Source organism: Bubalus kerabau, chromosome 8, assembly GCF_029407905.1.
Source record: "Bubalus kerabau isolate K-KA32 ecotype Philippines breed swamp buffalo chromosome 8, PCC_UOA_SB_1v2, whole genome shotgun sequence".
Classification (NCBI taxonomy): Eukaryota; Metazoa; Chordata; class Mammalia; order Artiodactyla; family Bovidae; genus Bubalus; species Bubalus kerabau.
The window spans coordinates 65,269,663-65,297,068 of record NC_073631.1 but is presented as its reverse complement, the minus strand read 5'-3'; the positions used below and the strand labels follow the sequence as shown (position 1 = coordinate 65,297,068).

The window sequence follows — 27,406 nt, the reverse complement described above, 5'->3', positions numbered from 1 at the left end:
TGTACACCTAAAACAATTAAGATGGTAAAGTTTATGTGTATGATATTATTTTATCATAATAAAAAATGGAAAAAATTCATTTTGGAGGAAATTTCATATTTTTTTCCTTTATGTAACTACAGAGATTTAGGAGTTTGGAAAGCAAAGATAGTCCATAGTATGTAACTGATTCCATAGTTAGTAAGTGACATGATAAAGCATGTATCATTTACCCAAGATAGGTTCTACTATAAACTAAGCCTGTGTCATATTAGTACTTTTAAAACTATAACTTTAAGTCAAAGTCCTCATCCATAGCTGCTTATACAGACTAAGGGCTTAACACTTATTCTAATTTTTACTGCAATATAAAAAAAGCATATTAAACACTTTGGGGGAAAAAAATCAAGTGTGAAAAAGGATAAGTACTCTCCAATCCCATTCATGCGCAGATTTGAAACTCTAACAAAATAATAGTAAATGAATCCAGGAATATATAGTTTTGCTTAGCTCAGAAAAGCAAGGTTGCTTAATGCAGAAAATCAATCAATGTAATTCTTCATAGCAACATATTAAAGAGGAAAATATACACAGGATCTCTAGACAGATGTAGAAAAGCATTTGATGAAACTGAGCCTTTCTGATTTCTTCGAAAAAGTACTCAAAGCACAATGAGAACAAAGGACAAAGAAGCCAGCAGAAAGTAGCCGGTCAAATCAGGAACAATTCAAGCATCAAAATAAATAATGAAAGTAGTGGATTACACTGCAGTGAATAAAACAAATGACATTTTTTCTTGGACATAAGAGAGAAACTGATGAAAATTTTGAATAGGAATGACACAAAGAGAAAGGACAAAGGGCCTATAAACATACCAAAACACGTTCAACTTTACTGAAAACCAGAGAAAAATGTAAATTAAGGTCATAAGATACCATTTTATATTCTCCAGATTGACAAAATTAAAAAAGAAAAAAAGATACAGAATAACAAGGACTGTTACATGTTATTGTTCAAAGTAATCTAATCACTTTTGAAAAGCAATGTAATATTAAATTGTGAAACTGAACATGTATTTAATTTACCACCTAAAAATTCTACTACAAGGTAAATAGCTTAGAGAAATTCTATATTTATGTCCCAGGAGGTATGTGGAAAAATGCACTATTCATAAAAGGAAAAAAAATCTAAACATCTTTCAATAAGAACATGGATAAATAAATTGTGCTTAATTTATACAATAAGAAACATAAAGAAAGAAAATGCCCGAACTCCAGTAACATACAAATCTCAGAAATCTGAGTGAAAACATATTTCACACAAAAAGGAAACCATTTTATAAACCTCAAAAACAATATAAAAACTTAATTATAAAAATCTATTATCTATGCATAAGCATATGCATATGGTAAAGTCATAAAGGAAAACAATTATAATTTGAAAGGTCAGGCTCATGGTTATCTCCAAGAGAAGTGAGGCGGCTATATTCAGGACACAAGGGCTTCAAAGTAATGATGGTTCCAGTTTTCAGCTGGAGGGTAGGCTCATTATTGTTCATTTTATAACTCTGTCCATAATTTATCTTATAAATGTCCTTTTATATGTACCAATTATTAGAGAACAAAAAATATATGGCTGTAGTATAAACCCTGATAGTTGGGATTTTTTTTCTTTTTAGTAATACAAGTGCCTGACTTAAGCTTTTATTGCAATCCACTTCAAATATGGCTATCTCTTGAATAAACATACTGCCAGCCACAGGACTAGATGAAGTCAGGTCACCTGCCCCTACTGAGGCTCCTTTGTTTTAGAGATCTTTGTTAATTTCAATACCTGACCTCTGGGCCAGTCTTTCCCTTCCTGTGATTTAAATTCCCACTCTTATGTTTTAAATCCAGCAAAAAGAATGAGCCCTCAAAACCCTGTGCCCTCATCCTAGACGCCAACAAAGGCAGAATCCCAGATGCACGCTTGCTCCCTACCTCTCCCATACCTCCCCTTGTCCCCATGACCTAACTGCATGGTCCTAGATGTGCTGTGTAATTTCCAGGTCCTGTAAGTAATAAACCTTGATTATTTTTTCAAAATTTCCTGGTAATTATTGCTAAAAGGCATCTTGTCATGATAATAAGAACCACAAGTACCTGTCAAACCACAAAATCAGTTATTGATAGGCTAAGACTGGCACAAACCCATGGCATATTGTACTTACATTAAAATTATAGGAAAAAGAAAACAAAATTGTAAGAATTAATGATGGAGAAGGCAAATATTTAAAAAAAAAATCAGTATTCTTCAAAATCAACCATCCAGCCTTAAGATCTCTGCTCTATTTCATCAACCTGGAATATTCTCCATGATATCTACTTAACTGACTCCCTCGCCTCCTTCCAATCTTTGCTCCACTACCCTCCCCTCTTCTCAGTAAGACCTCTCCTGACCACCTCATTTGACTTCTCAATCTCCCATCCACTGACAGCTGGCCCTATTGACCTCCTCGGGGTATCATGGCTTATCCTTCTCTATAGTCCATACCACCTTCTAAAATACTATATAATTTACCAATTTACTATGTTTCTTATTTATCTTCTGTCTTCTCTCCTTCCTCTACTCTAGTAGGATGTAATCCACATACATGCTGGGATCTTTGCAATTCTATTCACTGATATGTCCCATGTGCCTCAATAGTTGGTGTTCAATAAATGGATATACCACTTTACTTTAACAGAAGGTTCCTGGATAATATACCATTCCATGATCTCTTTCACGAATTATCTTTTTTACTGATAATGTATAAGTTGGACACAAACTCAAATCAGGTAATATGACCCAAGATAAAATTTTCAGGGTGGCCTATCTAAAACAAGATCTGCTAATTATATCACAGTTTTTGACTAACACTTGTTTTAGTTATGGAACTATGTTAAAACCAGTTTCAGCCATGAATAAATCAAATATTAATCAGGAGCTTGTTTTAAGGTCAAGATATATGGGAAAAAACAAATTTAAAAATCATTACCATGTGTATATAAATGATCTTCCGTAACTTGCTTATGTCAATGTATCCCACAACATAGAGTGCAAATAATGATGCAATCTGAAATTTAAAAAGTTATGTGAAAATTTAAAATTATACATATATAATGAATAGATTAAAAAATTAAGAAAGGAATTATCTTTATTTTGCCTCAAATTTGTATTTATATAGAAAGTTCTTTAGTTTCCCTCTTGCCTGCTAATTTATTATTAAACATGGTAAATACATTAATATAGCAAATATTGGTTGACTATTCTCTTCCATTCACTTCTCTCTCAATTAACCATGTAAATTATCTGCTTTGCAGATTATCCAAAACAATACTCCTTTTAATGTCAGAGTGACTCTACTGCCGACATGCAGAATTACAAAGTGCCTTGCTCAAACAATATGAAAATGCAATTATAATGTGACAATTAATACATAACTGGGAAAGATACATTAAAAGCTAAAAAATAATTATTTAATGCATGTGTGTGTAAAAATATATTAGGTTCTGCTTGTTAGTCACACTTAAAAAGTATCTCCATTAGTGTTCTCCTTCATACTTGTACAAATATTCCAGTGTTGGCTATAATCAAATCTATCAAATTTCAAGCTAGAAGTACTTGTATTACAGAGGTATTAATTTTTAAATAGTTTTGAAGAAAATTGTGAATGTATTTTCCAAGAATTCTAAGAGTACTGGAGTTATTCATATGAATTAATTGATTATATGAATAAATTGAGTAAATAATGTACCTCTTAGTAAAATGGCTCAGCTGGTAAAGAATTCGCCCGCAATGCGGGAGACCTGGGTTCAATCCCTGGGTTGGGAAGATCCCCTGGAGAAGGGAAAGGCTACCCAGTCCACTATTCTGGCCTGGAGAATTCCATGGACTGTATATAGTCCATGGGGTTGCAAAGAGTCGGACACGACCAAGCAACTTTCACTTTCAGTTTTTTAGTAAAATAGAGAGGTATTCAAACAGTGTCTTTCCATCTTTCTTCATGGAAAAAGCAATTCAAATTAAATTCCATGCTTCTCTTACTACACAAATACATTTTAAACAAACAGCGAAATAGCTGAATACTTATAAACATGTATCTTAAGTTCTGTTCATCAAGTTTTTAATCTCCAAGTAATCTACAATAAATTTTCCTAAAAGCAAGAAAACAATGCTTCCCTTTACCCAGATCTCTCCATGGGGAACACATCATTGCTGAAGGGTGACTGATTCAACACAACCGTGGGCAAGCGTGCTGTTGTTCCGTGTAAGCCCCACAGAGAAGGACATTACTACCTCCTCTCACTCCATGCAACTCCCCACATTCCCCACCCCCCAGATAAAAAACATAAAGCTGGCCATCTCCACCAACGGGAGGGTAGGAGCTCTCCCTTTCCATTTCAGGGGCTAAGCAATACACAACAGGCCTACTGGGTTTTAAGGAGTGACCCTCAGGGACATTTTAAACCAGAAACATTTAAAATGTCAACAAACTAAAGAAGACAAGAGAGTCTAAAAGGTAAGACCAAATAAAGAATTAAGTACAAATAGAGCCACCTGAAATGCAGGAGACCCAGGTCCGATCCTTGGGTTGGAAAGATTCCCTGGAGAAGGGAATAGCTGTGCTCTCCAGTATTGTTGCCTGGAGAATTCCATGGCCAGAGGAGCCCAGCAGGCGACAGTCATGGTGTCGCAAAGAGTTAGACACGACTGAGCGACTAACACTTTCACTTATTCCAAGCTTCTCTTAAAAAAAAAAAAAAGAAGATAGAAACAGCCAACCTGACATCCTGTTAAGTAGTGGTAATGTGTTAGGAGTCTTATAATACATACATGACCCCATCTGATCCTAATCACAACCCAATTCAGTAGGTTATTTCATTTTCTCTACTTCATATATGAGAAAACTGAAACTAAGAAAAGTTAGGCTGTCTGTCCAACTAAGAAGCTACTGAACAGAGTTAGGTCTCAAATCCAGGCTTGACTTCCTTTCTCAAGCAAGACATTTCAAAGGACATTTAAAAGCAACTCAAGTTGCTTTCTATGAATAGGAATAAGGCCAGTATAAGAAAAAATCAAAGTAGTGGGTGCAGGGAGAAATGAGCACACATTCTACTCCCCACTCTCAATATCCACTAATAAATAAATCTTATTTATTGCCCTATCTTGAAATTTCTTTCAAAATATCAACTGAAAAGAACATTTTAGGACTTAGAATCATGTAACGTATCAGTTCTAGAATTTTAGATAATTAAGTTCTTATAATCAAATATACTAAACTTAATTCAGTTTAAAAATATAAGCACCTTACCTGAGTAAGAAGTACAAACTGAGCAAACTGCCAGGGAAGCATAAAAAATACATTGGAAATGCAGAGTGCAATCAGGCTTCCTCTGTAAAGTTTCGTAGCCCTTAAAAAGATAAAATAAGTTTAACCAGAAAAGTTCCCCTGGAGAAGGAAATGGCAGCCCGGTCCAGTATTATTCCTTGGAGAATTCCATGGACAGAGGAGCCTGGCAGGCTCTATAGTCCACGGGGTTGCATACAGTCAGTCACGACTGAGTGATTAACAGACACACATAACCAGAAAACATTCTAGCATGGCTCCAAACTGCTACAAATTAGAATCTCTAAACACAATCTGGTTGTAACATATAAAATGAGCCAATGGATTAAAAATTATGCCTACTGACACCCAATTACAACAACTTACTATGAAAAGTAAATACCCAGTATAACTGTAACAAGGGCTTCCCAGGTGGCTCAGCGGTAAAGAATCCACCTGCCAATGAAGGAGACACGGGTTCAATCTCCGGGTTGGGAAGATACCCTGAAGAAGGAAATGGCAACCCACTCCAATATTCTTGCCTGGGAAATTCCATGGACAGAAAAGCCTGGTGACTACAGTCCATGGGTTTGCAAAAGAGTCAGAAAGACTCAGAGACTAAACAACAGCAATAACTGTAAAAAAACAAAGTTTCCAAAGGGGAGAGGGGGAAATCAGAGTCAGTGTATCTGCTGAGTTTTTTCAAACTATATTTTGGTGAATTCACAACCAAATATATATATGTAAAGCTGCATTCAATAGATTAATTTGGAGAGATAGATGATGTCTATGAAAAAAAAATCACAGAAGTAGCAGATTCTAAGCAATAAGTATTCTGCAGACAAGCAAGCAAGTGTTTAGGATATGGGCTGAGCAGCTGATAGAGGTTTCCTGGAGGAGATGAGATAAAAGCTGGGTCCTGCATGACTAGGACACAGAAAAGAGAAGAGGAGGCAAAGGCAGGGGGCGTTTGGATCTCTGATCTGAGCAGCTGTGGACAATCAGAGCATATTAGCAAGGGAATCAGAGGAAGAAAAAGTTTGCCAGCACTGGATTTAAGACAGAAGCAGAAAAGTAGGTGAAAAGCAGAAAATAGAGACTGATGGGCAGTCTACTGTGTGCACTGTATTAGAGAAAAAAACCAAGATCAAGAGTGTGGTTGTGGAGACACAGCACGTGCAGTGGAGAATCAGGTGTTCATACAGCACATCACTTCTTCCCAAAGTGTTTGAGAAGGAAATGTCTATCACCATGCACCAGAACTAAAGGTTATGAATCCATAGTTCAGCTTACTTGAAGACGCTAAAGAAGCTCTAATTTCCATAATAAAAGAGGAATTTAAGGCAGAGCAATCAGACTGGAGCTGCAAAGACTTTAAGAGCTAATACAAAAGCTGCCACCCATCCCATATTCTGTGAAAGGCCGGTCTAAAAACACTAAGAGACAAAGCCACATAATGGCTCTATTCCTGCCAAGCTCATCATGGGGAAATGGATCACCCAAAGGGTTTGATGTAACAGACGTCAACCAGTTCTCCTAAATTCTGCATTGAACAGAGTTAAGACTAGTCTGAGTCATCTTCAGATTTTCATCATGCTTTGTTCTATTGTTTCCTACACTCCATTTTCTTTTATCGTCACCCTCTGAAACAAGGCAGCATCCGTCTAAATTCTGTATCTTTCAGTAGAAGGGGAAGAAACTATTCTCCTTTAAACTCTCTACCAGTGTGGTGCCTGCATCTCTATTAGGTCTCTAACTGAGGGCCAGAGAAACAGGGATGAGCCCAATCCAATCCTGCGTTTCTAGCAGGAATTCTCCTAGCATATCTTTATCTACTCAGAAGGTTTCTTTCTACCCCTGCTATTCAGTTCTCAGGGATGCTAAACAAACGTAGAAAGAAGAACTACACATACGACAGTTCCTGACCACACGTATTCTATGAACTGTTCTTGTGTAGGATACACCCTACTGCCACCAGCTTCCCCACTTCTTCCTATTTTTGGAAGGCTGCTGTGGTGGCAGAAAATGACCTGGGAAAGCAGAGATGGCAGAAGCAGAAGCAGACTTGTTGCTCCTCCGGCATATCTGTGGATCACTAATTAAAGGAAAGAAGACTAGAAGGCAGATTAAGAAAACATTTTGGGTAGTAATATATTTTGAAGTTATATTCTTAAAATACCTTTATGAAAGCAACCTAGCAACAGCATCATCTTAATTATTTTATTACATTGTTTTCATAATGGAAGTTTTAAAAATTCCAGCTTAAGTTATTCAATGCAAAACAAATAACAACCTCTAAAGATAAGTCAAAGTTACCTGAGAATGTGAGTCACAAGCAACATCTGAAGTACAAGGAATGGATATGAGAAGCTTTCACGGAGAGGAGGTGTCCACATCACACGGGTACACTGAAAAAAAAACAACCAAAAAACAAATTCATAGTGTATGGTAACTTTGCTAAATGTGTTGAGTAAGACATACCAACTGAAAGTTGCTATTAAGCTTTTCTCACAATGTAATGGTGTGCCAGAAAACAAACTATTGATACTAACATTTTTACCAACAGCCAAATTAGGAGGAAGGCACATATGGCATAAGACCTTATGAAACAGTAACATCATAAATTGTCAACAGCAAAGTCCTAAAAAGCTTCACCTGCAGCTTAAAAGGAACAGAGGGAAAGCACCAGCAAGAAAATGTTCTGCCCAAACTAAAAACACTACATTTAAGTTGACTATGAAAATTAACTATAGTTTGTCTTCTTTCACATGAATTTCAGCAAAACTATTCATAACTAGTTCAATAACCTCGGATATGCAGATGACACCACCCTTATGGCAGAAAGCAAAGAGAAACTAAAGCACCTATTGATGCAAGTGAGAGTGAAACAGCTGGCTTAAAACTCAACATTCAAAAAACTAAGATCATGGCATCCAGTCCCATCACCTCATGGCAAATAGATGGGGGAACAATGGAAACAGCGACAGACTTTATTTTCTTAGGCTCCAAAATCACTGAAGATGGTGACTGCAGCCATGAAATTAAAAGACACTTCCTCCTGGGAAGATAAGCTATAACCAACCGAGACAGCATATTAAAAAGCAGAGACATTACTTTACCAAAAAAGGTCTGTATATTCAAAGCTATTGTTTTTTCCAACAGTCATGTACAGATGTGAGTCGTACCACAAAGAAAGCTGAACGCCAAAGAATTGATGCTTTTGAACTGTGGTGCTGAAGAAGACTCCTGAGAGTCCCTTGGACTGAAAGGAGATCAAACCAATCCATCCTAAAGGAAATCAGTCCTGAGTAATCATTGGAATGACTGATGTTGAAGCTGAAACTCCAATACTTTGGCCACCTGATGGTCTTAGGTGAGACCATCTGGTTCAGGTCAAGAACAGACTCACTGGAAAAGACTCTGATGCTGGGAAAGATTGAAGGCAGAAGGAGAAGGGGAAAGAATGAGATGGTTGAATGGCATCATTGACTTGATGGACATGAGTTTGAGCAAGCTCCAGGAATTGGCGATGGACAGGGAAGCCTGGCGTGCTGCAGTCCATGGGGTCACAGAGAGTCAGACATGACTGAGGGACTGAACTGAACTGATTTATAGCTAATATTTCAAAACTCTCTGGGGGCATCACTGTTAGTATTTTTATTGACAATACCGCTTAAAAGGAGCACTCCATTTTTGTTTTTACTTCTTTGACCTGAGCTGCCAAGTATTTATAAAAAGTGGTACAGGAGACCAAATAAAATAACAGAAATTCCAAAATAGTTATCAGCCTTTCTGAAAGCTAACTTTGGATTTGATTAAATAATATAATAGTCCAGTTTTAGTACTCTATCATGTTTCTGCATATATATTAAATATATTAATAAGTCCATGTTTCAGTTTGAAGAAAACAGCACTGGATTAAATATAAAGCAATTTGACGTCACTACTACTAAGCTAGTCACACTAGAAGAAATCATTGCATCTTTCAAGTCAAGCAGGGTAAATTTAAGGACTATATACAATGACAAAGATCATGATGGATACAAGCCTTTATTTTAGCTCTGCTTTAGACTATTAGATATCTCTACTACCCCTATAGAAAGTTGGAATCAATTTATTTCTCTTTTTCTACCATAACTCACCATTTGCTATGAAATTAACATAAATATATATTTTTAAATGAACTTACATGCAAGAGAATATGAAAAGATTGAAAGTCTTTAAAAATGCATGTTTGCTGAGATACAATTTTAAAAAATGTTAGTTTATTAAATTAGTTTATTAGAGATTTCAGTATGATTGATAGAAGAAATATATAACCAAAATTTATAAAGCTACCAATCTCTATGCAAAAACCAGTAAGAAAATATTTAAACTATATAGTACACAATTTGAAAATTTTCCTTAGACTGTTCACCCACATTTATTTCATTACTAAATTCAACTATGTTGTCATCTCTTAGAAATTCATTTCTCTTAATAGCAATAGTCACTCAGTTTGCTAAAACTCAATTACATCCTCTGTAAAGTATGGATAAGAAAGCTCAATTATAAATATAACAAAGAGCAAGGTTTTCTCCTTCTAAAATGTTAAGAGTGAATGAATTCAAATGTATGTGAACATGTTTCTTATTGTTTCTCCAATAACACAGGGTGCTTTTCTAAATCTGAAACATGTTATAACTGCTGATCCAAATGATACCATATAATACGAAAATTTTTTTAAAAAAGATGTGTCTTAATCATACCTTAAGTAACAATAAATAGGTATTTTTATTTAACTATAATTTTAAGTGGAAAATAAAAATCTATAATTCTCTTTATAGGTTGAAATATAAGAATTAAAGGAGGAAATATACACGTGAACTGCTTCAAAAAGGATTACAAAAAAGTACTCTGCACTCTGACAAAGAATAAGAAATTCTTTAATTGTGAAAATAAATTCAATAAAAGAATCTTGCACTGTTTAAACTGTCCTCATCCACTACATAATTTTTAATCTATTTGGCTTGGTAAGGGCTAAATCTTTTAGTCATGTACTCAAGAATCAAAAACAAAGGAATGTCAGCAATAAACAGCTTCATTTTTCAACCTCTCTTTTCAAATAGTTGACTTATACTACTAGAGATCTGAGCATAATCTAACTGATTTCTTTTCATAATTTAAAAATAGAAATAGAACTGACTAGTCAATTTTAACTTATAGTCAGTATTACTATCAAATAGATCATGTTTAAGGCTTGTTCCAAGAGTTTTAATTAGAGTTAATATATAAGGTTTGAGCTTAAAACAACGATCCTACCTCTTGACTGCTGCGCTGTTGTATTAGCTACAATAGTAAACACTATACAAGTGATTCCAAAATGATTCCTGACCTCCATGGGTTTGGCTACTCCTTTTCTAAGAACAGTATAGGTTTAAGGATTCAACTACCCAGATGTCAACCATAAAAATGCTGGATGCAACAAAAAATGCAGCAGCCACACAACATCATCTAGCTGATGTTATCTGGGCAGTCCCATTGTTTAAGCAGACCCTTAGCTTGGCATTGGCTTTATGAGGCTGGTGGGACTGCACCTTTATAAGTCAGGTAGGTTTTATCTCTTTCTGTACCATGTGCTGATATACTGCCCAATTGAACCATCAGTTATTGATACATACATCAATTTGAATTTGTAATATAATTTTTGCTTACACAAAAATTAATGCTTCAGTGACATATAATTGCTATTAACAAGCTTTGTGTGCTTGTGTGTGTGCTTAGTCACTCAGCCATGTTCCACTTTTCAAGAACCTGTGCGCTGTAGCCTGCCAGGCTCCTCTGTGGGACTTTTCAGGTGAAAGTTGCCATTTCCTCCTCCAGGGGATCTTCCCAACCCAGGGATCAAACCCAGGTCTTCCATGTCCCCTATATTGCAGGCAGATTCTTTACCCACTGAGCCATCGGGGAAGCCCTTACTATCTTAATAAAGTATTTCTACTGGCTCTATGGAAAGAAATGTTTATCTATTTTTGTCTCTGATCTTCTAGGATAACAGCATATCCTACATAAAGTTTATATCCTACATAAAGATATATATATACATATATATCCTATATAAAGTTTGCAAAAAAACTTTTGTGAAATGAGTCAGCTTTTTTGGATAAGCAATAACTTACATCTTCATGACTCCATCCTTTGTAGCAATAACTCAAACCTGACCTTTCCTTACTTATTTAAACATAGAAAAAATGTCTGACAAGGTGTTAGCAACTCTACCACCTTTACTATGTGGTTGTAAACTAAACTATTCAAGGTTATTATCAACATGCTCAATATTCTGTATACAGTATGAAAGTATTAGTCATGACACAAACACAATATAAATATAAAATGAAACAAATGATTCCAACTGCACTGAATGGTAACCTAACAGAGAAGCAAAAATAATTTAGGTATATATTGAGCTATTTTACTTTTGAAGTCTGTATTCCTTAGCAGAATATGATCTTAGGAAACAAAGAAGAGCAAAGAAATCTTAAACTTTACTTAGTAGGTTTGTTGTTAGTAATTGTATTAGTGTACGAATTCTGAAATTATTTTGTATATACTACAGAATACAGCAAATAAGTAAATACAATTACATTATGGGGAGGAAGAAGATACAAATATGGAGTAGGGGAAGGCAGAGTTTATAACACTGGATTACTAGATTAGAATTAATGGAGGAATCAATGTGAATTAATGATTTTTGCTGAAAGAATCTAAAATGATTACATCCAAGCAGTAATAAGCACACTAAACACCCTGCTTTTGGTCTCTAAATACCATTTTCCACCAGCAGGATCTAAGATTCCTTGGAAAATAGCTGATTCCAAATCTAGGGACAGGAAAGTACTAAGTGATTTTGAAACAACTTTTTGTGCAAGAAAGTCAGTGTTCAAAGAACACTGAGGGAAATAAATACAGAACACTGGACACATCAAAAGGGCAGAGAATAGTACCAAAATACACGTGTGCCTACACACACACACAACTTAGGAATTAATCTAACAAAAATCTACGATATAAAAAACATTGCTGAAACAATTGAAGAAGATTGATATAAATGAAGAATAGTTATGTTTACAGATGGGAAGATTTGATATATTTAGAATGCCTCTTCTCCCTAAATTGATCTAGAGAGCAAGGCAATAACTAAAGTCCCAGCAGGCTGTATATGTGCTGAAGGAAGGAGGAATCATAGAAAACTGATTCTAAAATTCATATGAAAATACAAAGAACCTGGACTAGTTAAAGCAACACTGGAAAAGAACAGAGTTAGAGACTTTTACTACCAGATATCAAACTTTTAAAGCTACAATATTTAAGATAGCGTGATAATGACTTAAAGACAAACAGCCAAACTGGAACAGATTTGAGAGTCTAAAAACAAATCTACCGATATTCAGTCACTTGATTAATGACAAAAGCATCAGTACAATTCAATGGAAAAAGAATTGTCTTTTCAACAAACAGTACTAAACTAATTTAATATTCAGATTAGGGTGAAGAAACAGAGACAAACAGGAACTTTCCCTGGCAGTTCAGTGGTTAAGACTCCACTTTCCAATGCAATGGTGCAGATTCTATCCTTGGTTGGGGAACTAAGATCCTACCTGCCTCATGACCAAAAAACCAAAACATAAAACAGAAGCAATATCATAACAAATTTAATAAAGACTTTAAAATATGGTCAACATCAAAAAAAAAAACCTTGAAAAAAGCAGCAGCACTGAAGAACAGGCAGGAGGCAGAGAGAAGTCACAATCTCATGTTGTGTTTAGCTTCCAGAAAACTGCTGAAGTTGAATCCAGTGATGGACTGATACTAAAAAGCTAAAAATTAACCTCCTCCAAATTCAATTGCTTGTAAGACCAAAGAGATCATACCCTGGAGTGAGCATCTGGGAAACTGGAGAGTGAGCCACAGGGCAGAAATTTGCTTTATTCATTTGAAACTGGAGGAAAATTTTAATTAAAATTACAGCACTGCCCAGCTTAGCAAGACTCATGGCGGGATCTAATCGCTTGGCCCCTACCCTACATGCCCAACACAGGAAAAGATATTCCCTCTCTGATGGAAGAAAAAAAAAAAAGCAAAAACAATTATTTAATTCAGGCTTTATCATTCTGTTATACAAAATATCTTGCATTAAATAGAAATCTATGAGACATGTAAAATCAAATATATAACCGACAATCAAAAGGTAAATTCTAGTCAGAAAATTTAAATCCACAGAGAATATTAATGTTGGAATCAGCAGACAGGGAATTTAACTATAATCATTAGGTTTAAAAATTTACAGAAAAAGATGGATAAAATGGGTGAACAGATAGGAATTTTCAACAGAGAAATAGAAGCTCGGAAAAACTGAAATTTATAATATCTAAAATAAAAAATTCACTAGATGGGCATTAAAGTAGACAATGTATCAGAATAAAGTATCAATGAACTCAGGGACAAATAATATATCCAAATAGAGAAAGAGAAACAAACAAACGAACAAAAAGATGAAGGGAGTACCAAAAGCCTGTGGGACAACATCAAAAGCTGAACATACATGGAACTGGAATCCTCAAAGACAGTAAGAAAGAGAATAGGGAAGAAAAAGTATCTGAACAAAAGATATTTGCTAAAGTTTTCTAAAAACCAATTTAAAAAATCAACCCACGGAACAAAGATGTTCAGTGAAATCTAAGCAGGGTACATACAAAGAAGACCACATTTAAGTTCATCACCATCAAACCAAGAGAAATCAAATACAAAAAGAAAGCTTCAAATCACTATAGAAAACAATAGTAAGTGTGATAGATGACTTTTCAAACAATGGAAGTCAGAAGACAAAGAATGACATTTAAAGAGCTTAAGCATAAAGCTTTCAACCCAGAATTCTTATCCAGCAAAAAAAAAAAAAAAAAAAAAAAAGCACTTAAAAAATAATGAAGGAAAATAAGGATGTTTTTAGAAAGGCAAAAGCTAAGAGAACTTATTGGCAGCAGATCTGCACCACAATGCTAAATAAAGTTCTTAAGACTGAAGAGAAATTACACCAGATGGAAACCCAGATCTGCAGGAAGAAATGAAGAACACCACCAAAACCCAAACTGAAACATCCAGCTATGAAAGATGACTAGGAGTTAACCAGGCATAGATTAGGAGACACAGGGAGAGGGAAACATGCAGGACACAGGAGAGAGCATGTGCAAAGGCCCTGAGACAGGAAAAGGAGCAGTCCTTTCTGGGAACTAGAGAAAGGAAGGACAGCAGGGCCGAGGCAAGAAGAAAATGCCCTAGAGCGGAGAGACGCAGGAAGGGCCAGGGCGTGAAAGATGCGGGAGGCTGGTTTTCTGCCACGTTAGAAGCTATTACTAGTCTTCAAACTACATCAACAGATTCATCTCCAACTAAAACTAGCACGCACTCTGTTTATAGACTTTTGGAGTTAAGTCTCACAAATACACACAGCACTCAATTGCCTGAATAAATAATACATCTTGCACTTACACTATCTACGAAATTAATGTAAAAAATATTTAAATCATGTCACTGGTCTGCAGGTAACCCTCCATGGCCTTTCCATCTGCTCCAAATGAACCTTACAATCACTGACAGGACTACAGAATCAGCTCTTTCCACATCCCACCTTCCACCTTTCACTGTCTGGCCTTATACCTTCCACTCTCTGCTCCTCCAAAATGGCCTCCTTGCTTCTCCCCAAATAAATCAGGAAACCCCCGCAACCCCCCACCTTTAGCAGAAGACTGTTCCACCTTCACATCCACAAGGGACCTTTGTTTTACTAACTGAAACATCTGCAGCCTCTACAGATCCTGACATAGGGTACACCCTCAGTATATGCTGCTGTTGTTTTTTCCCTATTTATTTTTTTGAAGTATAGTTGATTTACAGTGTTGTTAATTCCTATTATACAGCAAAGTGATTTGACTATATATGTTGTTTTAAATGAGTTGCATAAACACAAGACCCAGAACAAATGTCCTTACCATCATTAGAAATGAAAGGGAGGAAGAAAGAGGAAAAGAGAAAAGGTTCCTTAAGTTGGCAAGAAAAGATCTCATCATAAAAAGCTAAACAAACCTATTTCACATAAAATGAATTTTTAACAGTCAAAAACTGGAGAAAAGTACTGCATTTAGTTTGTTTTTTAATGTATCCATCTAAATGCTTTTCAATTAGCATGCTAAAAATCAACCAATGCTATAAATATCTTATAATAAGAAAACATTTTAAAAGCAAAGCAAAACTGTTAGTTTTCATCTTAGCAAAAATTCTCAATAGGAACAGAATTAACATTTAATTAAAAAGTTTGATAAAACATCTGCATAATTTTTATTATAAAATAATTTTATATATAGCCTCAATATTACTGATCATTACTATGAGTCACTAATAGCTTCTTTATTATGTTTTCACATTTTTCAGATTTGAGGGTTTTAAATTTTCCTTTTAAATAATTTGATTAATCATTTATGCTACATAATTTGTAGTTCTTCTATTAAAGCAAAAATTTCCCCTTGTAAAACCATCTGAGAAAGGAATGCTTCAGAAAGTACATCATATGAAGAAATGGCAACCCACTCCTCCAGCATTCCTGCCTGGGAAATCCTGTGGACAGACGAGCCTGGTGGGCTATAGTCCATGGGGTTGCAAAAGAGCTGGGCATGACTTAGAAACTAAATGACACAACAATGAAAACAAAAATACTATCTTAGACTCAATTACAGAACAAATTAAATAATGCAAATAGAACTTAAAAGCAGAAAACAATTCACAACTGTTTTTTGGCACATAAACCACTCACTCACATGATTTAAATAACTCTTCTAAGAAAGAAGGGTACCAGTTAGAAAACGGCCAGATATTCCAGTGCGACACACACTGTGATTCTCTGGAAAAGTTCACTAAATACATGAATAGTTACAACCAGAGTAGATGCTGTGCCCCGCCCCCCCCATATAAAAACTATGTACTTTAAACAACACTTTTAAAAATGAGAAGAGAACAAGGGTCTGAAAATCTTACAATCTGAAAACCAAAATAAATTAAAAATTATAATAAAATCATTTTAAGTTACTTGTGATCTCACAATTATTTTATCCAAAACTACAGTTTATGTTCTCAATTAATATCATTACTCAAAATGGTCACTTATATACTTTAAAGCTACAATCACTGATATAAGTACAATTATTTACTTAACTAATTCAGGAAACCTACAGTTTTAATTCTAATCTCATTTAATCTTTTCCTAAGTAGAAAGTAATCCCTAGGTATGTTTCAATATCCCAAGTAGCTGAAAAGTGTTAAAAAAAAAAAAATCTATCAACCTTAAAAATGAACTGAACTGTCTACTTCATTGCTAAAAACTGAAAAGACTGCTAAGAAAGATGTTCATGCTACAAGAGTATCAAAATTATTAGAAAAATGTATGATCAAAAATTAATAACCCCGTGTTGGAGAAGACTCTTGAGAGACTCTTGGACTGCAAGGAGATCCAACCAGTCCATCCTAAAGGAGATCACTCCTGGGTGTTCATTGAAAGGACTGATGCTGAGGCTGAAACTCCAATACTTTGGCCACCTCATGCAAAGAGTTAACTCATTGGAAAAGACCCTGATGATGGGAGGGATTGGGGGCAGGAGGAGAAGGGGACGACAGAGGATGAGATGGCTGGATGGCATCACTGACACGATGGATGTGAGTCTGGGTGAACTCCGGGAGTTGGCGATGGACAGGGAGGCCTGGCGTGCTGCAATTCATGGGGTCGCAAAGAGTCGGACATGACTGAGTGACTGAACTGAACTGAATGTCTAGTCAAGGCTATGGTTTTTCCAGTGGTCATGTACGGATGTGAGAGTTGGACTATAAGGAAAGCTGAGTGCCGAAGAATTGATGCTTTTGAACTGTGGTGCTGGAGAAGACTCTTAAGAGTCCCTTGAACTGCAAGGAGATCAGTCCTGGGTGTTCACTGGAAGGACTGATGCTGAAACTGAAACTCCAATACTTTGGCCACCTGATGTGAAGAGCTGACTCATTTGAAAAGACCCTGTTGCTGGGGAAGATTGAGGGTAGGAGGAAAAGGGGACAACAGAGGATGAGATGGTTGGATGGTGTCACCGACTCAATGGACATGGGTTTGGGTGGACTCTGGGAGTTGGTGATGGACAGGGAGGCCTGGCGTGCTGCGGTTCATGGGGTCACAAAGAGTCGGACACGACTGAACTGAATTTACACTGAGAATAACACAGTAGACCTTTCTGCTTAAGAGATGGTAATATTTAAAACTGTGCCTTGGCTTCAAAATTTTCAATAATCTCTTTCTTCTCAACATCTCACTGTGAACACCCAATGCTCCTTTCTTCCACTGTTAAGCAATTATTTCCTATTTCTTAGGGCATTCTCACAGATCTGTGCTTCCAAATGTTTTATGGTCCACATCAAGGCACTAAGCAGCATCCACAGTCAAAAAGAGCCAAATAATTCTTTTATTTCTTTGTTTAAACTTCAGACCAAATTAATTAATTGATGTCATGTTGCAATCAATTGTCAAATAACTCTAATCTATAAAGTCACTCTAGCTTTAAATTTCTTTGATTTTAAATACTACGCATGTGCTAGTTTAAGTTTCATTAGTAATCCACTAAATGATAAGAAAAGTAAGTTCAACCCTGAGTCTACAGTTTAGTTTTTGTATGACTACCCTCAGAGCTTTGTAACATGTATATATTCAAAAATTGTAGACAGTGTGGAAACACTTAAAAGGATTAAGTTACTTCACACAAAACAACCTGACCTTTTATATGAGTTCCCCTCATAGAAAACTTTCATGAAAGAAAACCAAACATACACATATATATTTACTAGAAATTCATTTATAATTATAATTAAGTTAGTGGAAGGATTTCATTGGCATCTTGAATTTATATTAAAATTTAACCTAAAATAAGTTACCAATAATAATACAATTACACAGCTAACACTTACTTAGCAGCAACTATGTGTCAAACATTGTTCGAGACACATTACAAATAGGAGCTCATTTAATCTCCCAATAATCCGATGAGATGGATAACATTATTATGCCCATTTACAAAGAGAAAACTAGGGTGGGTGAGATTAAAGGGCTTGCCCAGGTCACTCAGTCACTAAATGGCAGAGTCAGGATTTGAACACAGGTAGCCTGGATGCAGAGTCTATGCTTTTTACAATGTTATTCTCTTTAGAAAGAACTTGGACACATGCACAAATTTATAGATACAATAAAACATTATGCAAAGGACACTTAAAAGTATAACAAGGTTTAATATAAACACATTAAAATAGAAACATATACAATAGCTCCTACATCAAAAAGTTACCCCCCATAAGAAGTTAATGGATACATGGCTAGCTTATTTTTATTACAGTTAAAACAAGAGTTTTCACAATTTTAAATTATATACAGAATTAACACAGACCCACTATTTCTTTAAGCCACTAAGAGATATATCAAAAGATACAATGGTTATAAAATTTAAGATAAATGCTAGTGTTTAAAATTTGAATCAAAATAAGATTAAACATTTAAAGACTGCTGCTGCTGCTAAGTCGCTTCAGTCAGTGTCCAACCCCATAGACGGCAGCCCACCAGGCTCCCCCGTCCCTGGAATTCTCCAGGCAAGAACACTGGAGTGGGTTGCCATTTCCTTCTCCAATGCATGAAAGTGAAAAGTCAAAGTGAAGTCGCTCAGTCGTGTCCGACTCTGCGACCCCATGGACTGCAACCTACCAGGCTCCTCTGTCCCTGGGATTTTCCAGGCAAGAGTACCAGAGTGAGTTGCCATTGTCTTCTCCGATTTTAAAGACTACTACTACATGAAATTAAAAGACGCCTACTCCTTGGAAGGAAAGTTATGACCAACCTAGACAGCATATTCAAAAGCAGAGACATTACTTTGCCAACAAAGGTCAGTCTAGTCAAGGCTATGGTTTTTCCAGTGGTCATATATGGATGTGAGAGTTGGACTGTGAAGAAAGCTGAGTGCCAAAGAATTGATGCTTTTGAACTGTGGTGTTGGAGAAGACTCTTGAGAGTCCCTTGGACTTCAAGGAGATCTAACCAGTCCATTCTAAAGGAAATCAGTCCTGGGTGTTCATTGGAAGGACTGATGCTGAAGCTGAAACTCCAATACTTTGGCCACCTCATGCGAAGAGTTGACTCATTGGAAAAGACTCTGATGCTGGAAGGGATTGGGCACAGGAGAAGGGGACGACAGAGGATGAGATGGCTGGATGGCATCACCGACTCGATGGACGTGAGTTTGAGTGAACTCCAGGAGTTGGTGATAGACAGGGAGGCCTGGCGTGCTGCGGTTCATGGGGTCGCAGAGGCGGACACGACTGAGTGACTGAACTGAACTGAACTACAGATTAAATTTAAAGAAATTAAAGAAATTTAAATATATATTTAAATTTCTATATATTTCTATATTTTATATTGGTAAAATTTTGTATTGGTAAAATATCTTAAAATTTTTAAAAATACTTAAATGAAAATCATTATTTCTAGAAGTAAAACCCCTAAACAGTTTGAAAATATTTGTTTACTACCTACCTCTCCATGATTGAAAAAGAAGCACAACACTGTAACCAAACCTCCTAAACGGCTGCCGCTGGAAAAGAATATAAGAAAATGTAACTCCAGTAACAGAAACCAGGTCAATCCTAATAAAACCCTGAAATAACATAACATGATAATCTGCTAGTACTACAAAAAGTTTTAGCCACACTAGAACTCTATTATTTACAAAACAGCTTATTTCCTCTAATGTATCATTAGTTTAAAAAAAAAAAAAAAAGTTTTGTTTTTTCAAAAAACCATTCTCCATGCTCAAAATGTACAGAAAAACAGAAACTGACAAGGAATAAAAAATTCTTATTTGTCATGTTACTGTGCACCATGCAACCTGATCTTTCTTTTTTTACTTTTTAAACTTCTTTAGTACCAACTATTTTTCTTTGCATATAATATATATTACTAGGATGGAAGCTAGCACAGAAAAATGCTTTATGATTAGAAAGCTGGACATCACCATACTGCCTCCTGCTCCTGGAAATTCACAAAGTGTGTTAGCATGTTAAAGATTTAACTAATTCAGTACTTCCCAAATCCCATCTCCAAGCTACCTTTATACATGCTTGCAAAACACTCATTTACAGATTAAGTTTTATCATTTGTTTATTTTCAGAAAATTGGGTAACACAACGTAAACATCAAAATATGAGAATCTGGCTTATATCTCTAGCTAAGAAACCACAATGGTATAGTTTGACAGTCCTAACAGTTAATGCTTCATTTGCTCAGGTAAGGGTGAAATACGTCCCCATTCTACTCTGACCCTGATCAAAAGCATCTGAGCAAGGGAAAGGAAGGCTGTTTTCAGGTTTGTTTCATCATTTCTTTCATCTCTACTCTTGAGGTCTTTGAGTTCTCTTTAGCTCATGCTGCTTTCTTGCAATTTCACCCAGATATCCTTCCTTCCTTCTATCCACCCAAAAATATGTGTATATCACAGAAAAGCAACAAAGAATCAGACAGGTATTCTAGGCCATTATGTTTATTCTTCAGGGTGTAGGAATGAGGAAACACAGAGGAGATACATGAGATGGCAGGGATAATTCATGTACTAAGAACATGCACCCTCCCCAACATCCACAGAAGCAAATAGGAAGGGCTGGGATCCCCAGCACATAGGGACAATCAGCCTTGGCTCAAGAGGGAAGTGGAGTCTGCATGTTTAGTGGCAAGGAGTTTACAGAGTTGCTATTTCCCCCATAGAGTTAGGGCACAGAGCCACTTGCTGCTCAAAAGAACAGGGAGCAGTGCTAAAGGTCTGAGGAAAGTGGAGGAGGAGGTGTCTGAAATACCACTTGCACTTAGGAGAGAGGTAAGGAGGGAAAACAGAAGGGCTGTAGAGCCCTCTTTAAGGGATCAATAGAAGTTCAAGATCACAAATTGTCACAGAGACACTAACAGTAAGGCTGTGTGATCTTTCTCCACTGGTTATTAACTTGGACCAGCACAAATGAAATATAAAGGGGCAAAGAAACAGCATGCTGGCCAGACAGTAGTGAAGTGATGGATTACAGAAATAAGAAAGGCAGATAAAGGAGCTAGAAAGAGTATAGGACAGGGGTTTGAAGTTGGGGTTCTCTCCTCAAGAGGCATAGCATGGCTGCTTCAAAAGACCAGCAAACAGGCAAACTCTAGGCTCACTGTAAGTGATGAGACTTTAGGAAGCTTAAGAATGTATTATGGGGACTTCCCTGATGGTCCAGTGGTTAAGAATCTGCCTGCCAATGCAGGGGATGAGGGTTTGATCCCTAATCTAGGAAGATTCTACATGCCACAGGCAATTGAGCCCGTGCCCTGCAACTACTGAAACGTGCACACCCTAGAGCCCTTTGCAGCTAGAGTAGCCCTGCTCGCTGCAACTGGAGAAAGCCTGTGTGTGGCAGTGAAGCACCACTGAAAATAAAACTTTTAAGAAAAAGAATGAGTTATGGATTTAAATAATTAGATGTTTAAATATTAGGTATTAAAGAGACAAATATATTTTAACAATTAGAACATATTCTAACAAGACAAAAAGCCATAGAGCTATATATTTTTAAAAAATGGTTTCCTGCCAGCAACCCTCCTCCAATCCTATTCACCAAAGATAACATTTGTTGTGTGTCCATCCTTCCAAATCCTTCTCTATAACCATAAAACACATATTTTAATGTTATTATACTATTAACATCCCTCCAAAATGTTCCTTTCCTAATTAATCTGTTATTCCTAATCCATACATTTAACCCAAAGCATTCTTTTCAACAGATGTCATACATTGCACAGTACAAACACTTTGCAATTTGTTCCGCCCTTTCCCTGTTATTGGTCATACAGATGTTTTTCAGTTCCTTGTTATAATTTTTTAAATGATAAAAGAACATCTTTGCACATGTAAAAAATAGTGTTTTTACTTCTATCAGATAGACCTGTGAGACTCTCAAGTCAAAGAATGCGGACTTTCCAGAAGACCCACTCCAGTCCACACCCTCACCAGTGTATGAGGGGTTGATTTCACTATAACACAGAACGCAATGTGCCCAGACCCTTTTACATTTTGCCCATAGAAAGGGTGGAGATTTTTTCTCACTGTTATTTTGATTTGTTCTTCCTGCCTATTTGTACAAAGCATTATGTCAGTGGGTTGTTTCATTTTGCTTTCTTCATTTACTCTTCCGTGAATTGTTCTGTTCACATTCTTATCTGTTTTTCTATTGGATTCTGTTTCCCTATTTAAAGATTAGAGATATAAATTTTTTACTGTTATATACGTGACAAAATCTTTTGGTATAACTTATGGTTTATTCTACAATAAAAAATTTAACTTTATGTAGCTAATTTTATAGTAAAGTATCAATATTTTTTCTTCTTTCCTTCTGCATTTCCTGGCTTGTCTGTGAAGGTCTTCCCCATCTCAGAATTATACAGTGTTCTCCTATAATAAGATTATAGTGCAGCATCTTTTGATTACAGACAGTTTTGCTTAACCAGGCCGAGAGGCAGATTTTCTGGTATATTGAGGCTCTGCATAGCCAAGAGCAGAGAAAAAACTTTGCTTATCTACAAGGAATGTTCTATGTTCCAATCATTAGGAAATGATATGACTTGCAATAAATGCAAAACAGTGTTCCCAGCGTTTAACTTCCCACCCTCTGGTGTTTAAAGACTATCACATTGGTCATTTTATTTTGCTAAACAGAAAAGATGTAGCAACCAGAATATTTAAAATTAATTTTTTTCCATTACAGTTGATTAGTTGATATTTCAGCATTCCCTAGTGGTTAAAAAAAAAAAGTTTCTTCTGCAATATTAGCACCAACTGTCAGAAAATATGAAAGTTCCTATTGCGCAAATTTTAAAGCATTCTAAGCTTGGTAAACATTTGCCACAGTTATTCATACATCCCAATTAACCTTTTGGACCTTAATTTCCTTAGATATAAAATAAGGGGATAAGAATATAAAAAATCTTAAAAATACTTATCAATTCTAATATTTAATAATCGTGTAATTTTCTTCTTTCCCAAATCTTTCTGTAAAGTGGATTTAAACCAGTCATCACATTTTGGTAGGCTCTGTTAATCACTGCAGTTTTTACCTCTATATAGCAAAGAATTATGAAACATGCAAAGTTCAAAATAAACACAGAAACAAAAGTAATCATTGTTGTTGTTTAGTCACTAAGTGGTGTCCAACTCTTTTCCGACCCTATGGACTGCAGCCTGCCAGGCTCCTCTGTCCATGGGGTTTCCCAGGCCAGAGTACTAGAGTGGGTTCCCATTTCCTTCTCCAGGGGGTATTCCCGGCCCAGGGATCAAATCCATATCTCTTGCACTGCAGGCATATTCTTTACCACTGAGCCACCACGGAAGCCTGATATTAAATTACCCTTGTGTAAATGCTTAAGAAAAAGAATATGAAAGAGTAATTTAGAAACAAATCAATCAAGAGGATTTCAAGTCAAGAATTTGAGATGTAAGCCTCAGCACCTGCTAGACCACCAGACCTGACTGAGAGCTGAGCATCCTCCTTTGAACTTTTTAATTGTTTAGTCCCTAAGTCGTGCACAACAACCCCACAGACTGTAGCCCGCCAGGCTCCTCCATCCATGGAATTCTCCAGGCAAGAATACAGGAGTGGGTTGCCATTTCCTCCTCCAGGGGATCTTCCTGGTCCAGGGACGGAACCCACAACTACTGTTTGGCAGGCGGATTCTTTACCACTGATCCACCAGGGAAACCTTCTCTTAGGGGCAGGGATATTTTGAACATTAAGAAAAGAGAAAGTAAAAGGTAAGAAAGAGAATGAGAATCAGGAGGGCTGAGAAAAGTTCTCAGCGTGGTCCTGCCAGTCTGTTATAAGCAAATAATCAATGCCTTTAATTTAACTCTCTGTCTGCTAGGACCAAGAAAAAGAGTTTTATTTACAAGATTGTGAACTTCTTGATACATCACTGCAACTGGTATAGTGCCAAATACTGAGCCTCTCCTAAGGCAGAGATTCAAAAGGTATCTTTAGAGTAAGTGAAAACATGAAAAGTCTTCAATCAGAACACTGCTGGCATTCATTTTGGGGAACCTTGTGGTTAAACATACATTTCCTGTCATTGGTACTGGGACCTTCACTCCATGATGCACAATTTCCTCCCCATCAGCTCAGCCTCTACCCAGATGCTTCCTTCCCCTCCTGCCTTGAAACCTCACTCTGCTGGGAGAGTCACTCTGTCAGGCTCCTACATGGTTCTAGGCCCAGAGGTGAGGCCAGCAGCCTCCTCTGTTGTCATCTTCATTAAACCCTGCTCATCAGAGCTCATTTCTCTCACATGCTCTCCTCAGAGCTGTCATCTCCCAACACTCCAGCTCATTCCCATTATTCACAGCTTTCTCCTACCTCAAAGGTACACCGAGTTTCTTAACCCTCTGCTGAGCACCACTGGAGAAAATTATACCAATGTGCAAACCCGTGCTGTCCTAAAATTATAAAACAAAATTTTAAAAACCTGTCAATCACAAATCCTCATGAACTATGCCTCCCAAATACCTTGGAGACTGTCCGTTTCTCTCCATCCCACCCCCACTAAACTAGCTCAGGCCACCACCCCCTTCCCCATGGACAACTGCAACACCTTCCCGCACAGTTTCATTAGGCTGTGCATCCATGTTCACTCCTCCTACAATATTCTCTGCATTATGCCATCGTTACAAATAAATGAATACAATCACACGAACTATCCACTCAATCCTTCACTGGCATTCCATTGTTCTCCGGAGGAAATTCAAACACCTAAACATGTCTAGGATGCTGTGTGGGATCTGGTTGTGTATATACCTCCAGATCCCTTTCACTACTCTTCCTTCTACCCCAAAACCTGTGCTCCACTTGCACTGTATTGTTACAGTCCCTCAAATGAAATCACAGTAACTGCAGTGAGTAAAATAGCCTGGTGGGGAACAGGACTGATGGCAGAAGAAGAGATTCTAGGAAGAGAGATGCCTACGAGAGAAAACCATGGTATCCTAGTAAGAGTGATGCTGGGGGTCCCAGAGAGAGAGAGACAGAGAGAGAGAGAATGTCGGACTGTCCCAGGAAGACAGAATGCTGGGGGGCAAAGAAAGAAGTACAGGGATGCCAGAGATATTCTGAAGAAAGAAACCAATGGGATTTTGTGACTACTTGGACGTCAGAGGTAACAAAAGGGGATAGTCATGGATATCTTCTCAGGCTCAGACTTGGGCAACAAACAGTGTGGTTAGTGTCATTTGCTGAGATAATGACACAAGAGGAGGCAGATTTTGTAGAAAAGACACCAATATTTTCAACTAATAACTTTCATCAATTTATGCATGCTGAAGAGAAATTCTTATCTTTTAAATATTCATATACAACTGTTATACCAAATGATTAAAGACGTGCTAGCCCACCAAGCTAATAGAACATTTGAAAAAAAAACAAAAACAAAAAAACATGGAGCTGGAAAAGTTTGAGCTGATACAATTCACAGCCTATTTAAGACACGTTTTTAACCAAAAATCCAGCCTGTGTAAACAGTAAATGCTGATTTATTAATGAAGAACAAAAAAGTCAAGTAAAATAATGAAAGCAAAATTAGCATAAAGGATAAGAAATTCAACTTTTCCTTAGAACAGGTGAAGGGCTAGGGAGAAGTAAAATCTTGATATAAAAACTTAGTTCTGCCACAGAGCCTAAAAAGAAAAAAAAAAAAAAAAAAACCCACTGTGTCAGTTCATAGGTGACTTGGGTTGGATCATGAGAAGGACATGTACGAAAATGGGTTATATTAACTGTGACTATTCACTTCAGGACAGAAAGTGAAAGTCGCTCAGTTGTGTCCAACTCTTTGTGACCCCATGGACTATACAGTCCATGTAATTCTCCAGGTCAGGATACTGGAGTGGGTAGCTGTTCCCTTCTCTGGGGGATCTTCCCAACCCAGGGATTGATTCCAGGTCTCCCACATTGCAGGGGAATTGTTTACCAGCTGAGCTACAGGGGAAGAAAGGAGGGCATTAAGCAAAATTAAAAGGGAGGTCTGACATACAGACTAATCTTCCAGGTCCTCAAGGTGTCTGGAACCTATTTAGAAATAAAGTAGTTAAAAAAAAAAAAAATTCTAGTATCAAGGAAGCCACTATGAGTCTCCAATGGCCAAGGAAGATAACAGAAGAACACAAAACCAAAAGAGGATTTTCTTTGCACTCTGTGACTGGTTGGTTCCTCATGTGAAAGAAAAGGCATTTTCTGATGAGTAGCTATGGTCTACAAAAGAATGGCCAGGCTTTTCTCACAATACAAATTGAAGGAGGATCTGCAGGTGAGAGACAATGCAAAAAACAAAATAAAACTTGAAGCTCAAAACTCTTTATAAGAGCTGGAAATTTCATAGAAACTACAGTAAAACATAACAGGTAAAATAAGGGAGGGGAAAAAAAAACCCAGAAAATTATATTTCAATCCAAGAGTCCCCTATCCAAACAATAGGATTTTGAGGAAAAGAGAGACAATGGAGAAGAGAAAGTCATCAAAGAAATAATACAGAAAGTTTCCCCCAGAAGAATGCACATGTCCAGAGGAACAAAGCCTTTAGAATATCTGATATAAAGAATGAAACAAAATCTACTACATCATGACCTTTACTTAAGACATGGAAAAAAGAATCCAAAAGCTGCCAGAGAGAAAAAATGAACCAGGTACAAAAGGAATTGATGGCAGAACAGCACCTAACTTTTGAAAAGCCATAGTGAATCTTAGAAGACAGTGGAATAAAGTCTGAAGAAAACTAAAGTACTGAGTTGGCCAAAAAGTTTATTCAGGTTTTTAAGGAAAAACCCAAATGAACTTTCTAAAACCAGTCAAACTAGTGACCAGTACAGTGTGGAACCAAAAGACATAGGGTTCCAGGAGAGAGGCCCCAAGGTTTAGGAG

General features: G+C 36.7%; 1 protein-coding gene across 1 annotated transcript in view; it reads right to left on the bottom strand.

Annotated features, from left to right (window-relative positions):
* The window catches only part of DPY19L1 (dpy-19 like C-mannosyltransferase 1), a 93,024-nt gene that overhangs the window by 33,993 nt on the left and 31,625 nt on the right, over positions 1-27,406 (bottom strand). The window contains exons 7-10 of the mRNA XM_055590425.1: positions 19,965-20,022; positions 7,646-7,737; positions 5,315-5,414; positions 2,999-3,076 (exon numbers count right to left, since the gene is read on the bottom strand). Coding sequence (XP_055446400.1) covers positions 2,999-3,076; positions 5,315-5,414; positions 7,646-7,737; positions 19,965-20,022 — 328 coding nt within the window. The remainder of the gene's footprint in view (positions 1-2,998; positions 3,077-5,314; positions 5,415-7,645; positions 7,738-19,964; positions 20,023-27,406) is intronic.